Source organism: Bombina bombina, chromosome 2 (assembly GCF_027579735.1).
Source record: "Bombina bombina isolate aBomBom1 chromosome 2, aBomBom1.pri, whole genome shotgun sequence".
In the NCBI taxonomy this organism is placed as follows: domain Eukaryota; kingdom Metazoa; phylum Chordata; class Amphibia; order Anura; family Bombinatoridae; genus Bombina; species Bombina bombina.
Window position 1 is genome coordinate 371959546 of NC_069500.1, and position 17141 is coordinate 371976686.

A 17141-nucleotide genomic window follows, 5' to 3' on the forward strand; every position below is an offset into this window, starting at 1 on the left:
TATTTCATATTAGCAAGAGTCCATGAGCTAGTGACGTATGGGATATACATTCCTACCAGGAGGGGCAAAGTTTCCCAAACCTCAAAATACCTATAAATACACCCCTCACCACACCCACAAATCAGTTTAACCCATAGCCAAGAAGTGGGGTGATAAGACAAAAGTGCGAAAGCATAAAAAATAAGGAATTGGAATAATTGTGCTTTATAGAAAAAATCATAACCACCACAAAAAGGGTGGGCCTCATGGACTCTTGCTAATATGAAAGAAATGAATTTATCAGGTAAGTTCTTACATAAATTATGTTTTCTTTCATGTAATTAGCAAGATTCCATGAGCTAGTGACGTATGGGATAATGACTACCCAAGATGTTGATCTTCCACGCAAGAGTCACTAGAGAGGGAGGGATAAAATAAAGACAGCCAATTCCGCTGAAAATAATCCACACCCAAAATAAAGTTTAAATCTTATAATGAAAAAAACTGAAATTATAAGCAGAAGAATCAAACTGAAACAGCTGCCTGAAGTACTTTTCTACCAAAAACTACTTCAGAAGAGGAAAACACATCAAAATGGTAGAATTTAGTAAAAGAATGCAAAGAAGACCAAGTTGCTGCTTTGCAAATCTGATCAACCGAAGCTTCATTCCTAAACGCCCAGGAAGTAGAAACTGACTTAGTAGAATGAGCTGTAATCCTTTGAGGCGGAGTTTTACCGACATAAGCATGATGAATTAAAGATTTCAACCAAGATGCCAAAGAAATGGCAGAGGCCTTCTGACCTTTCCTAGAACCGGAAAAGATAACAAATAGACTAGAAGTCTTTCGGAAATTCTTAGTAGCTTCAACATAATATTTCAAAGCTCTAACAACATCCAAAGAATGCAATGATCTCTCCTTAGAATTCTTAGGATTAGGACATAATGAAGGAACCACAATTTCTCTGCTAATGTTGTTAGAATTCACAACCTTAGGTAAAAATTTAAAAGAAGTTCGCAACACCGCCTTATCCTGATGAAAAATCAGAAAAGGAGACTCACAAGAAAGAGCAGATAATTCAGAAACTCTTCTAGCAGAAGAGATGGCCAAAAGAAACAAAACTTTCCAAGAAAGTAATTTAATGTCCAATGACTGCATAGGTTCAAACAGAGGAGCTTGAAGAGCCCCCAGAACCAAATTCAAACTCCAAGGAGGAGAAATTGACTTAATGACAGGTTTTATACGAACCAAAGCTTGTACAAAACAATGAATATAAGGAAGATTAGCAATCTTTCTGTGAAAAAGAACAAAAAGAGCAGAGATTTGTCCTTTCAAGGAACTTGCAGACAAACCTTTATCCAAACCATCCTGAAGAAACTGTAAAATTCTCGGAATTCTAAAAGAATGCCTGGAAAAATGATGAGAAAGACACCAAGAAATATAAGTCTTCCAGACTCGATAATATATCTTCCTAGATACAGATTTACGAGCCTGTAACATAGTATTAATCACAGAGTCAGAGAAAACTCTTTGACTAAGAATCAAGCGTTCAATCTCCATACCTTTAAATTTAAGGATTTGAGATCCTGATGGTAAAAAGGACCTTGCGACAAAAAGGTCTGGTCTTAACGGAAGAGTCCATGGTTGGCAAGAGGCCATCCGGACAAGATCCGCATACCAAAACCTGTGAGGCCATGCTGGAGCCACCAGCAGAACAAACGAGCATTCCTTCAGAATCTTGGAGATTACTCTTGGAAGAAGAACTAGAGGCGGAAAGATATAGGCAGGATGATACTTCCAAGGAAGTGACAATGCATCCACTGCTTCCGCCTGAGGATCCCTGGATCTGGACAGATACCTGGGAAGTTTCTTGTTTAGATGAGAAGCCATCAGATCTATTTCTGGAAGTCCCCACATTTGAACAATCTGAAGAAATACCTCTGGGTGAAGAGACCATTCGCGCGGATGTAACGTTTGGCGACTGAGATAATCCGCTTCCCAATTGTCTATACCTGGGATATGAACCGCAGAAATTAGACAGGAGCTGGATTCCGCCCATACCAGTATTCGAGATACTTCTTTCATAGCCAGAGGACTGTGAGTCCCTCCTTGATGATTTATATATGCCACAGTTGTGACATTGTCTGTCTGAAAACAAATGAACGATTCTCTCTTTAGAAGAGGCCATGACTGAAGAGCTCTGAAAATTGCACGGAGTTCCAAAATATTGATTGGTAATCTCACCTCCTGAGATTCCCAAACCCCTTGTGCTGTCAGAGACCCCCAAACAGCTCCCCAACCTGTCAGACTTGCATCTGTTGAAATTACAGTCCAGGTCGGAAGAACAAAAGAAGCCCCCTGAATTAAACGATGGTGATCTGTCCACCACGTCAGAGAGTGTCGTACAATCGGTTTTAAAGATATTAATTGAGATATCTTTGTTTAATCCCTGCACCACTGATTCAGCATACAGAGCTGAAGAGGTCGCATGTGAAAACGAGCAAAGGGGATCGCGTCCGATGCAGCAGTCATAAGAGCTAGAATTTCCATGCATAAGGCTACCGAAGGGAATGATTGAGACTGAAGGTTTTGACAAGCTGAGATCAATTTTAGACGTCTCTTGTCTGTCAGAGACAGAGTCATGGACACTGAATCTATCTGGAAACCTAAGAAGGTTACCCTTGTCTGAGGAATCAATGAACTTTTTGGTAAATTGATCCTCCAACCATGATCTCGAAGAAACAACACAAGTCGATTCGTATGAGATTCTGCTAAATGTGAAGACTGAGCAAGTACCAAGATATCGTCCAAATAAGGAAATACCACAATACCCTGTTCTCTGATTACAGACAGAAGGGCACCGAGAACCTTTGTAAAAATTCTTGGAGTTGTTGCTAGGCCAAACGGCAGAGCCACAAACTGGTAATGCTTGTCTAGGAAAGAGAATCTCAGAAACTGACAGTGATCTGCATGAATCGGAATATGCAGATATGCATCCTGTAAATCTATTGTGGACATATAATGCCCTTGCTGAACAAAAGGCAGGATAGTCCTTATAGTTACCATTTTGAATGTTGGTATCCTTACATAACGATTCAATATTTTTAAATCCAGTCTGGTCTGAAGGAATTCTCCTTCTTTGGTACAATGACGAGATTTGAATAAAATCCCAGCCCCTGTTCCAGAACTGGAACTGGCATAATTACTCCAGCCAACTCTAGATCTGAAACACATTTCAGAAATGCTTGAGCCTTCGCTGGATTTACTGGGACACGGGAAAGAAAAAATCTCTTGCAGGAGGCCTTATCTTGAAGCCAATTCTGTACCCTTCTGAAACAATGTTCTGAATCCAAAGATTGTGAATTGAATTGATCCAAATTTCTTTGAAAAATCGTAATCTGCCCCCTACCAGCTGGGCTGGAATGAGGGCCGCACCTTCATGTGGACTTGGGAGCTGGCTTTGGTTTTCTAAAAGGCTTGGATTTATTCCAGACTGGAGATGGTTTCCAAACCGATACCGCTCCTGTGGGTGAAGGATCAGGCTTTTGTTCCTTGTTGTGACGAAAGGAACGAAAACGATTATTAGACCTAAATTTACCTTTAGATTTTTTATCCTGTGGTAAAAAAGTTCCTTTCCCTCCAGTAACAGTTGAGATAATAGAATCCAACTGAGAACCAAATAATTTATTACCCTGGAAAGAAAGGGAAAGCAAAGTTGACTTAGAAGACATATCAGCATTCCAAGTTTTAAGCCATAAAGCTCTTCTAGCTAAAATAGCTAGAGACATATACCTGACATCAACTCTAATGATATCAAAGATGGCATCACAAATAAAGTTATTAGCATGTTGAAGAAGATTAACAATGCTATGAGAATTATGATCTGTTACTTGTTGCGCTAAAGCTTCTAACCAAAAAGTTGAAGCTGCAGCAACATCCGCTAAAGATATAGCAGGTCTAAGAAGATTACCTGAACATAAGTAAGCTTTTCTTAGAAAGGATTCAATCTTCCTATCTAAAGGATCCTTAAAGGAAGTACTATCTGCCGTAGGAATAGTAGTACGTTTAGCAAGAGTGGAGATAGCCCCATCAACCTTAGGGATTTTGTCCCAAAACTCTAATCTGTCAGATGGCACAGGATATAATTGCTTAAAACGTTTAGAAGGAGTAAATGAATTACCCAAATGATTCCATTCCCTGGAGATTACTTCAGAAATAGCATCAGGGACAGGAAAAACTTCTGGAATAACTACAGGAGATTTAAAAACTTTATTTAAACGTTTAGATTTAGTATCAAGAGGACCAGAATCCTCTATTTCTAATGCAATTAAGACTTCTTTAAGTAAAGAACGAATAAATTCCATTTTGAATAAATATGAAGATTTATCAGCATCAATCTCTGAAACAGAATCCTCTGAACCAGAGGAATCATTTTCAGAATTAGAATAATGATGTTCATTTAAAAATTCATCTGAAAAATTAGAAGTTTTAAAAGACCTTTTACGTTTACTAGAAGGAGGAATAACAGACATAGCCTTCTTAATGGATTTAGAAACAAAATATCTTATGTTAACAGGAACACTCTGAGTATTAGATGTTGATGGAACAGCAACAGGTAATGTAACATTACTAAAGGAAATATTATCTGCATTAACAAGTTTGTCATGACATTCATTACAAACAACAGCTGGAGGAACAGATACCACAAGTTTACAGCAGATACACTTAACTTTGGTAGATCCAGCACCAGGCAGCGACTTTCCAGCAGTATCTTCTGACTCAGGGTCAATCTGGGACATCTTGCAATATGTAATAGAAAAAACAACATATAAAGCAAAATTGATCAAATTCCTTAAATGACAGTTTCAGGAATGGGAAAAAATGCCAGTGAACAAGCTTCTAGCAACCAGAAGCAATAAATAATGAGACTTAAATAATGTGGAGACAAGTGACGCCCATATTTTTTAGCGCCAAAAAAAGACGCCCACATTATTTGGCGCCTAAATGCTTTTGGCGCCAAAAATGACGCCATATCTGGAACGCCGACACTTTTGGCGCAAAAAACGTCAAAAAATGACGCAACTTCCGGCGACACGTATGACGCCGGAAACAGAATTTTTTTTTGCGCCAAGAATGACGCAATAAAATGAAGCATTTTCAGCCCCCGCGAGCCTAACAGCCCACAGGGAAAAAAGTCAAATTTTTAAGGTAAGAAAAAAATTGATTTATTCATATGCATTATCCCAACTATGAAACTGACTGTCTGCAATAAGGAACGTTGAACATCCTGAGTCAAGGCAAATAAATGTTTGAACACATATATTTAGAACTTTTATATAAAGTGCCCAACCATAGCTTAGAGTGTCACAGAAAATAAGACTTACTTACCCGAGGACACTCATCTACATGTAGTAGAAAGCCAAACCAGTACTGAAACGAGAATCAGTAGAGGTAATGGTATATATAAGAGTATATCGTCAATCTGAAAAGGGAGGTAAGAGATGAATCTCTACGACCGATAACAGAGAACCTATGAAATAGACCCCGTAGAAGGAGATCATTGAATTCAAATAGGCAATACTCTCCTCACATCCCTCTGACATTCACTGCACGCTAAGAGGAAAACCGGGCTCCAACCTGCTGCGGAGCGCATATCAACGTAGAATCTAGCACAAACTTACTTCACCACCTCCATAGGAGGCAAAGTTTGTAAAAACTGATTTGTGGGTGTGGTGAGGGGTGTATTTGTAGGCATTTTGAGGTTTGGGAAACTTTGCCCCTCCTGGTAGGAATGTATATCCCATACGTCACTAGCTCATGGACTCTTGCTAATTACATGAAAGAAAGGTAGCTCAGAATACTGAAATATTCAGAAACAAAACCTTGTGCAGCAAGCTCAGATAGGTCTGACGAACAACACCTGAAGTAAAAACACTGCATGCTGCAGTCATCTAAAAATGACTCTGAAACTTAAATACCTGCAGGGCAAGCAGAAAGCAGCTGAAAATAGGATCCTTCAGATTTCTAAGTATCCACTAACCAGCGGAAAAAATGTTGCAGGCTATCTAAGAGCCGCCAGAACTTCCCACAAATCTTGAACATGGAGAAAGGAGAAACCTCAAGAGGCTTACCATACCTCGAATGCTGCAAGAACGAATTTAGCAGTGCAACAGATCTCAGATCCTGCTCCAACACCGGACCAGCCCAAGCGACAGACATGTCTGATAGACAGGGGGGACAGAAAGACCCCAAACACAAGCCCCCAAGGAATGGATTAAGAAAAAGGGGGGACTCACCCACCTTAACAGAGCTCGGTTGCCAACCCAATCTGCTGCTCCAAAATAAGGCACTGCCAAGGAGAACCCCCTAGGACCTGTAACAGAGAAAAGTGTAATAGATCTGTAGGAAGACCTGTCACGGCTCTCTTGGAATTTGATCTCTCTACGTAGAGACTGTCTAACAGGTGGAACAGAGCCCACAGAGCAGCATATGCTGCCCCTTACAGAAATAAGCCACCTGATCCACCCTCCTACACAAAGGGCAGGACAAAGACCCTCCAGAGAGAGGAAACCTCAGATCATAAAGGAAGACAAACTATCCCCTCAAAAGGGAAGGGCACAGATAACAGCGTACATGTCCACAAGACATGAAGCTATAGTATATGATCAAAACACGGACCAAATTAAAAAATCATCCAGACACCACTGTTGACCCTACAGAGAAAAAAACTCCCCATGAAGAGGAGCACACTGCGTCCGAAGGACAAGTCAGGCCTTAAAGTTTATAACCAGTACCCGAAGGTGGATGTGAACTCTGGCCTTCCTACTTGCAAACCCAATGAGCTAGCCCCTATGTCGCAACATACGATCCCTGAAAAAACTGGGTCGTCCCGAACCAGTCCACAGGATCATAAGTCTCCAGACATCCAAAAATGATCCAAGACAAGAAACGGGGAGAAAGAATCATCCTAGAATGAACGACACCCCCAGGGAACACAAGATACCCCCGTCTGAAGCAATCAGACCTCACAAGTGATGAGAACCGGGAAAACCAAAGAATGGGTACAGGACCCGCTTGTAATTCCCAGCCCCAAGGAAAGAGAACACCCTTAGCCGGAGGTCAACCCCCCCCCCCAACAAGGTGCTAGGCCCCGACAAAGTCACGCAATTTCTCTAGAGCACAAAAGGCCCAAAGGGCAACCCTAAGGGAAATGAGAATGAGAACAGTCACCCGAAAGAGAGTAAAAAGAAAGGCTAGTCTCCATAATCCTTTCAGATTAACGTTCCAGAGGACAACACCCAAGGTAGAGGAATGCAAAGCATCCCGAAACCAGGCAGAAAAACATCCCCTAAGCAAAAAGCTTGCAAAAAAAGACAACACCTCCTATTGCCCCTGATATGGAGACGACTAACTCCCGAAGGAAGACAGAGCCTCACAGCCTTCACTTCCTAATTAAGCGGCCAAAGCCACCAGAAAGTCTCAACCCAAAGGAAGAGAACCTCTAAAAGGAACAAGTCCTAAAAGGACACTTCCAAAGAGACCATGAAAGGCAAAACCGTAAGAACGGCAGTATGAAGGACCTAAATCCTCCAAGCCTCCAACCCACAACGGGAAGGAACACTCTAGTTTCCGGGAAAAATCAGAAACCACTGAGCATGTCGCCGCAGATCTCAACGGAGTCCCGGCCCACTAGAAAGGCGAATGAGGACTGAACCAATCCCCCATGCCCCTAAGCAACCACAGACCCTCAAGTCCTCTCAGGGTGCTAGTTGAAGCTTGTAAATAAAACAAGTAAACAACACAAACCATATTGTGATAACTAGGCACCCTCACCGGACCAACCGGACATAAAATGGTGCCACGTGTCTGAACTAGTCCTCAAAGACAGAAGGATTTGTACCCAGTCAAGACCAGCCTGAAACCAAGGGCCCAGCACTGTCAAGTACACAGAGTCTCCCCCGAGGGGGAGGGATAAGGAACAGTCAGACAGACTTTTGTAAACAGTGCGAGTATCAATTCCAGAGAAGAAAGTTCCCGAAGGAAACCTCACACCACAACATGAGTTTTAGACCAAATAAAAATCATCCTCACCAGATGAAAATAAAGATAAGGCAACCCGTAGGTTATCACCCAGGAAGAACGGACAGACCCGCAGGTACAGCCCAACAGGGGTCCGAGACTTCCAAGCTCAGAACTGGAAAAGTATACCCAAATAACAGACTATAAGAAGATTACTTCATCCCCTTACGTCTATGCATGCAAACCAGTCGAAGATTAAGACTGAGAATCCCCAGACCCATTAAGAGTGGGATCCTCCAGCAACGCCAAAAACGCGCCTTAGTAGAACACGAAAGCGTGCCAGTCTATAAAGAAAGGCGCAACATACCCCCGCCAGAACAAAAAACACAGGCCCCGAAGATTGACCCCCTGAGGCCTCAGGGGCAGTCGCTCCCCTGGATGGCTGAACTGAACCAGGCAATCCAACGCCTGACGAGCCCCGGTTAATGGAACACAGACTATATCATAAGCACACTCCCGGGATGTGCAGATGCGCCAGCGCCAAAGATATGGCCATGCAAAACAGTGTTGTAACCTCCGGTGGGAACAGGCCACACGGCATAGAAGGATAAGTAGCGTTTGGGTTACCTGCATGCGTAGTAAGAGTTGGTGGTAGGGAACTCGTCTCGTGGGAAATAGAATCCCCAGAGGCAGATGGCTCAGTGGGCACCAGATTCCCTGATTCCGAGGAACAGAGCACTCTAAAACGGCATTTGGAACATTACTGATGAGCATGTATCACCCGGGCCAATTCATATTCTTCGCAAGAAGTAGAGTCTGAATCAGAGATATCCGTCTCCAAAAAATCTGAATCCTCCATAACTGGGACACTGAATAAAAAATGGACCAATAAGAAAAATCTAAACGGCACCGCACACCACCAATGGCTGGGGCACTCACCACCTCCAGAGAAGCAGCGGACTAGGATTTCTCCATCGCCACACGGTCCAGAATGCGGAAATGGAGTCACAAGGTAAACTGTGCAGTCCATGCAAAATCGCACCGACCTTAAAGGTTGCGTCACTAGACATAGGCCATTATAGTCCAAAATAGCCATGAGCCGAAGCGACACTACAAAGTAGCAGACAGAATCACAAACATGATTATAAACCCCCCTGTTTAATAATCGCCCTCAGGAGATATTAACCCTTGATTCAAGACCCTATGTTAACCAGTGGAGGAAGAAACACCCGAGAACCCCCTACACCAGGGAGGATAACAGGGCCAACAAAAGTACACCGTCAGACCCCAAGCTGAGAAACGGACCCAGCCCAAAAAGGGCTGGCAACGTCCACCTCAAGAGAGAACGGAGGGCCTAAGAGGAACAAACCCCTGACCAATTACTAGCATCAGGCATGCTACCACGACTGTCAAACAGCTTATGGGCACATATTCCAGATGCAATAGTTGCAACCGGTCGCACACTGCAAACCTTCTGCTTGCTAGGCAGCTAGGCAAACCATTAGGCCACTACAGGTGGCCCATAATTAGGGTGACCATATTGCCGCTTTAAAAAGGGACCCATGAAAAATACATATGTCAAGGTTCTTATACAAACCATTTCTTAAAACAGCCCTAACATATGTACTTTTCATATGTGTCCCTTTTTAAAGCGGCAATATGGTCACCCCACCCATAATAGATACGTTGTGAACGAGTCCCGAACCCTAGCACATTTCCCTTCCCTAAAGAAGGAGCACTCCCAAAAAAGGGAGATAGGGCATTGAGCCATAACAATACCCTAGTACCAGAACCAGCCTCCATAGCCTCAAGCACGCAAGGAAGAAAAATCCGCGAATGAGAAGACAGAAACCACAGGGTCTCCATGGAAACTGAAAGACGTCCAAATCCTCCCAAAGAGGCCAAATGCCAAGGGAACCACTTCCCCAGCCGTAGACAGGGCAAAAAAGGTTAAAGAGAAACGGTAAGCAATACCAATGAGCAATAACTCAACGGCCATTACCACCAGCTCAGTTGAGACAAACAACCTTGACTCAAAAGCAAAATTTGCCATTGACGACAACGGAAAGATGCATCCGAAAAGCATCAAACTAACCTCCAGGCAAGAACCAAATCTCCCCTGAAGAGACAAGCAGACATGAAAAACCCTAAGGTTCGAACTGAACCGCCCAGGACCGAATCTAACGATCCGGACCCACAACTCAGTCAAGAGACATGGCCCTAAGCCAGACCCCCCGAAAACCGGGGCAGGCCGTATGACCCGAGGAAACCCCAGGTTACCTCATACGAAGAGAGCACTTTAGGTAGAGCATTCACAAGAAACTCAGACCAAGAGCATAGACAAATATCTAGACAGGTCTAAGAGATGGCAACCCACACCCGTAGATGGAGCTGAACCCTGGACCCTCTGCACCCTAGAGAACAAGAGCTTAGAGAATCAAGTGAAATACTTCAAGAAAAATGATCTTTTATTGCAATTTGTAAGAAAGTGAAGAGACAATCAGTTGCCGCTGGATTCAAACTCTCCAAGGACCCCGAAGATCACCAGGGTCAGGCTCCATATAATGGAGATCAAACTCGCAACCTTAGCCATGTGGGCAACTGCCAACCCACTAGGCTACCCGGCAGGCTGAACAAGCCCCTTAGACGGAGAGCCAAAATCCTCACAGGATCACCCTCCCGGAAATCCCTGTACCACACAAGGAAGACCATAGAAAACCCAATAAATTCTCTGCGGAGACATTAAAACTATATACGTCTATATTATAAGCAAGTGTTCCGTAGTAAAGCTAATTATATCCGTATTACAAAAATACTTTCTGCGCGAAAATGAGAAGAATTCCTTTTGGATGCGGTCAAGTATCAAATATTCATACTGAGATTTGTCCCCTTCAGTGTCCTCCTAATTAACCAATTTACCTACTTTAGTGTATTAAATTGCTTATAAATAGCTCATTCACCTTTTAAAAAAACAAACGCACAGCATGTAAACAAGAATCACCATGAGGTCTGTCTTTATAATAAAATATCCATATTTATTGTTACAAGTGTTAAAAACAAACCACCAAAAGATAAAACAAAAATAATGCCGTTAGTACATAGTACTATTAACTATCATACGCGTTTCATGTTCTGCTTTTTTCAGTTACATCACTGAGAAAGGCAGAAGCAAAAAACACATATGATGTGAGAATTATCAGTATTATGTTATAACCGTTTTTTTTTTTTTTTCTCTTTTGGTGGTTTGTTTTTTCAACACCTGTCGCAATAAATATGGATATTTTATTATAAAGACAGACCCCATGGCGATTTCTACTTTTGGCTTATGTATGGGGACTCTGGATAAGTCCCGTTGGATGTCCACCTTTTCAGCTCACTGTAGCAACTTCTCCCTGAGTGACATGGATTGCATTTGCCCCACCTCCTCCCCCCTATTTTATCTTGCTTGAGTCCGGAGCATGCCACGAATAGTTGCTGTGTTATATAAAATAATGCTGCTAGTGAGGGCTGTGAAAGAGGTACTAAAATGTACTTTTTCCATTGTTCTCTCCAAGTATAGGCCTTTGAATAAATAGTAATAAAGATCAGGAGGCCTTTTGCAAATAATTATACAGATAAGATAATTAAGTATTCTCTCCCTACAAGATCAGCCCATTGTATTGGGTTGTGGTTTCAGTTAGCAAAAACAGCAAAAATAATTCAGTTTAAAAGTCAATGATGAAACACAAAGATCAGCAAATTCTAGAGAAAGTCTCTAAACTGTCACAGAATGCGGACTCTCAAAACTTGTTGGTTTATGATGGCATCTTCATAATGCTAGAATATACCTGTATTCTTATTAACATCAGTTATTTCTAAGGTGCAGTAATAACAGGGGAGTACAAAACACAAAATGACCTATGCAAATCAAGCTTGGAGACACCTACTCTAGAACAAATGGCTATTTTTTTTTTAGTCCTCTACAAATATTTCTGAAATAAGAAAAATGTTCTCTCTCTCTCTCTCTCTCTCTCTTGTATTCTCTCTCTCCATACACACACACAATTCTATTGTCCTACAAATAAACTTCTGCATTATACTTTAAATGAAAAGAAAAATATAATCTTCATGAATGTGAAAAATTCTATATAAAACTTTTTTTACGATTCCATCAAAATATTAAATCCTTACGTTATTCCAGACACGGCCTTTGTGAATAAATTAAGCTGCATCTTGATTGAGCAATTCATTGGGATGCCAGTGAGCTGAAAATTATGTAAAACAAAAATCACTTTGACTAAAAAAAATAATAAAATTGATATAACAATTTAATTTAACAATACAATACATTTAAAAGAACATTTTCATGTATTAATAAAATGATTTAATCAATTCCGAATGAACAATCATGTAAAAACTAAGAAATGAAAAACCTATTATTTTAGAATGTGCCATTAACATTTGTGACCAGAAGAATCTAAATATAATCAGTACCAGCCAAATACCTGAAGCATACAGTTGATTTTAAGCCTTTTATATTCTTTTGAGAAAGACTCATTGTAGCATTGAAACGTGTTGAGCTTTTTTTTTTGTTTTCCAAAAAGCTTTATTTTCTAGCAAAGTGTTACACAGTATAGGTTAGATGAGCAATATTGCGGTATTACTTTGCGGTTCAAGATGTTGTCTGTCCAAAAGCACGTTTCATACATTGTCCACTATTTCTGCAGCACTCTTGTCTCAATCTTTTCTTGAAATCCATTAAAACATTTACAAAATAATACACATCTCTGAGTAACAGTGTCATTATAATTCAAATTTCAAACTTAGAACGAAAATAACAGTAAGGTTTGAGCTATTTTAAGGCGCAGTGCTTGTGCCAACCAATCTGGGGGTCCAGTTTGAGTTTTCTGGACACTGATCAGTTAATTAATCTTCTAGCGAACAAAACACATCAAACACAACCCAAAGCATAGATAATCTATTAAATGGTGAATGCATGGGTCTATGAGCTATGTTTGGACTCTATAATTTATAGGCCTGAACGTGTGTTTGATTTGGGTGTCTACTCAATGGCGTTTGTCAGTATGTTGTTTCCACCTGTCTAACATTAGTTCATGTGTTTCTACAGAACCTGCCTGTAAATGGTGGTATCTCTACAGCTGTAGAAGAGTTTCTACCTGTGCTCTCCATTCAGCCACTGAAGGTAGTGTGTCTGATTTGGGGATCAATATTTTCGCACTATTGATCATCAGAATCAGTAAGAGTGTGGCTATATTGTTTAGGGAGAGACAGAAGAGGATTAGTGGATCGTTTGGTAATTGTTTCTCTATTATGTCTGACATCTGCTCGAGCACCCCTGTCCAGAATGCATCTAATTTACTACAGCTCCACTATATGTGTATTGCACTACCCTCACCCCCACAGCATTTGTTGTTTGCTGTTTTGTATTCTTTAGGTAATCTGCTAGGGGTGAGGTACCACCTCGTGAGGAAGTTGTAGTTTGTCTCCAGTAGCCTAACAGAGATTGATATTTTTTTAGTCGCTATGAACGTCTTTTGCCAGTCCTTTACAGTTAAATCAGTTCCCAAATCTTTCTCCCCTGCTCTAGTGTATGTAGGCAGCCTTTGTGCATCTCCTAGCGTTAACTGTTTGTACAATATAGATATTGTGTGTTTAGGGGCATTGTCCATTATACAGTGTTTCAAAGGGCGTACATTTTCTGATCAGATACGTTTTTTTAGGATGAGTGTCTATAAAGTGGCATTTATGAGTGTAGGAATACCAGTTTATGGAAATGTCTGGGTGGGATTCTTTAATTGCCGTCAATGGTTTAGGTTTTCCATCCTAAAGGAATATCGACAATATTCTGTTTTTTATGTGACTTTGTTTTGTAGGGCTATTGCCATCTTGTATGTGCATATATTGGGAACTCACAGTCCACATTTTTCTCTGGATACATACATTGTCTGTTTTGCAATTCTTGGTCTAATACCCTGCCATATTAATTGTTCAATTAATGATTGGATCTTATTTAGGTATTGGTGTTGGAGTTGTATAGGGGTAGTTTGCAACAGATATAAAAATCTGAGGAGGACATTCATTTTTTATCCCATTTATTCTACCTATCCATGAGATGGATTTATTCAGTCTGCAAAACTGCCTTATCCTGATGGAAAATCAGAAAAGGAGACTCACAAGAAAGAGCAGATAATTTGGAAACTCTTCTAGCAAGAGAGATAGCCAAAAGGAACAACACTTTCTAAGAAAGTAATTTAATATCCAAAAGAATGCATAGGCTCAAAAGGAGGAGCCTGTAAAGCCTTCAAAACCAAATTAAGACTCCAAGGAGGAGAGATTGATTTAATGACAGGCTTGATACGAACCAAAGCCTGCACAAAACAGTGAATATCAGGAAGCTTAGCAATCTTTCTGTGAAATAAAACAGAAAGAGCAGAGATTTGTCCCTTCAAGGAACTTGCAGACAAACCTTTATCCAAACCATCCTGAAGAAACTATAAAATTATAGAAATTCTAAAAGAATGCCAGGAGAATTTATGAGAAAAATATAAGTCTTTCAAACTCGATAATAAATCTTCCTAGAAACAGATTTACGAGCCTGTAACACAGTATCAATCACTTAGTCAGAGAAACCTCTATGACTAAGGGCTCGATTTATCAAGCCTCTACGGCAGCAAGTTCTTTCATGAACTTGCTCGCCGTGATTTATCAAGCAGCGGTCACCAGACCGCTGCTTCCTTAATATCTATGCCACCTCTATTGTGGCGAAATTCAATCTCCTCGGTCAAGTCCGACCGAGGAGATTGACAGCTCCTGCCCGCGCGTGATTGGCTGTGCGCGGGCAGGAGGCGGGATTGCACGTGAGTGCAAAATTGCGATAGTGTGCAATGTTAATTACCTGCGGGTAATTTCGCCCCGCCACAGGCGAGCTGAGGCGTACATGGGCGCGTATACGCGCCCCTGTACGCCTCAGCATTGATAAATCTAGCCCTAAGCGTTCAATTTCCATACCTTCAAATTTAACGATTTGAGATCCGGGTGGAAAAACGGTCCTTGAGACAGAAGGTCTGGTCTTAAAGGAAGTGGCCAAGGTTGGCAACTGGACATCCGGACAAGATCCGTATACCAGAACCTGTGAGGACATGCTGGTGCTACCAAAAACATGATTGTTCCATGAGGATCTTGGAGATAACTCTTGGAAGAAGAACTAGAGGCGGGAAGATATAAGCAGGTTGGTAAAACCAAGGAACTGCTAACGCATCCACCGACTCTGCCTGAGGATCCCTGGACCTGGACAAGTACCAGGGAAGTTTCTTGTTTAGATGGGAAGCTATCAGATCTATTTCTGGAAGAGCCCTCATCGGAAAAAAAAACATCTGGATGGAGCGACCACTCCCCTGGATGTAAAGTCTAACGGCTGAGATAATCCGCTTACCAATTGTCTACACCTGGGATATGTACCGCAGAAATTGGACAAGAGCTGTATTACGCCCAATAAAATAATCGGAGTTACTTCTTTCATAGCTAGGGGACTGTGAGTCCCACACTGATGATTGACATATGCCACCGTTGTGATATTGTCTGTCTGAAAACAAATGAATGGATCTCTCTTTAAAAGAGGCCAAACCTGAAGAGCCTTGAAAATAGCACGGAGTTCTAAAATATTGATTGGTTACCTCGCCTCTTGAGGTTTCCAAACCCCTTGTGCTGTCAGAGATCCCCAGACAGCTCCCCAACCTGAAAGACTCGCATCTGTTGTGATCACAGCCCAGGTAGGACGAACAAAAGAGGCCCCTGAAATAAACGATGATCTAAACACCAAGTCAGAGAGAGTTGAATTTTGGGCTTTAAGTATATTAATTGTAATATCCGAGTATAATCCCTGCACCATTGATACAAAGCTGTAGAGGTCTCATGTGAAAACAAGCAAAGGGGATCGCGTCCGATGCTGCAGTAATGAGACCTAAAACTTCCATGCACATAGCCACTGAAGGGAATGACTGAGACTGAAGGTGCCGGCAGGCTGCGACCAATTTTAAACGTCTCTTGTCTGTTAGAGACAGAGTCATGGACACTGAATCTATCTGGAAACCTAAAAAGGTGACCCTTGTCTGAGGAATCAAGGAACTTTTTGGTAAATTGATCCTCCATCGGTGTCTTTGAAGAAACAACACTAGATAATTTGTGTGAGATTCGGCAGAATGTAAAGACTGAGCTAGTACCAAGATATCGTCCAAATAAGGAAACACCGCAATACCCTGTTCTCTGATTACAGAGAGTAAGGTACTGAGAACCTTTGAAAAATTCTTGGAGCTATCGCTAGGCCAAATGGAAGAGCGACAAATTGGTAATGCTTGTCTAGAAAAGAGAATCTCAGAAACCGATAGTGGTCTGGATGAATCGGAATATGAAGATATGCATCCTGTAAGTCTATCGTGGACATATAATGGCCTTGCTGAACAAAAGGCAGAATAGTCCTTATATTCACCATTTTGAAAGTTTGCACTCTTACAAAATGATTAAAAAAATTTCAGATCCAGAACTGGCCTGAATGAATTTTCTTTCTTTGGAACAATGAAGATATTTGAATAAAACCCCAGACCCTGTTCCTGAAACGGAACTGGTATGATTACCCCTGAAAGCTCTAGATCTGAAACACACTTTTAGAAAAGCCTGAGCCTTCACTGGATTTGCTGGAACGCGTGAGAAAAAATCTTCTCACAGGAGGTCTTACTCTGAAACCTATTTGATACCCTTGAGAGAAAATACTCTGAATCCATTGATTTTGGACAGAATCTGCCCAAATGTTTTGGAATTTTTTTTTAGCTGAGCTGGAATGAGGGCCACACCTTCATGCGGACTTGGGGGCTGGTTTTGGTTTCTTAAAAGGCTTGGATTTATTCCAACTTGAAGATTTCCAATTGGAAACAGATTCTTTGGGGGAAGAATTGGCTTTCTGTTCCTTATTCTGTTCAAAAGAACGAAAACGATCAGAAGCTTTAGATTTACCCTTACATCTTTTATTCTGAGGTAAAAAAAACTCCCTTCCCCCAGTGACAGTTGAAATAATTTAATCCAACTGAGAACCAAATAAATTGTTACCTTGGAAAGAAAGAGATAGTAATCTAGACTTAGATACCATATCA

General features: G+C 41.3%; 1 protein-coding gene across 3 annotated transcripts in view; it reads right to left on the reverse strand.

The window, feature by feature from the left end:
* Window positions 1-17141, reverse strand: part of SCARB1 (scavenger receptor class B member 1) — a 629187-nt gene that overhangs the window by 80179 nt on the left and 531867 nt on the right. For all 3 annotated transcript variants that reach the window (XM_053701843.1, XM_053701842.1, XM_053701841.1), the window contains exon 9: window positions 12169-12242. In XM_053701843.1, the coding sequence (XP_053557818.1) occupies window positions 12169-12242 (74 nt within the window). The remainder of the gene's footprint in view (window positions 1-12168; window positions 12243-17141) is intronic.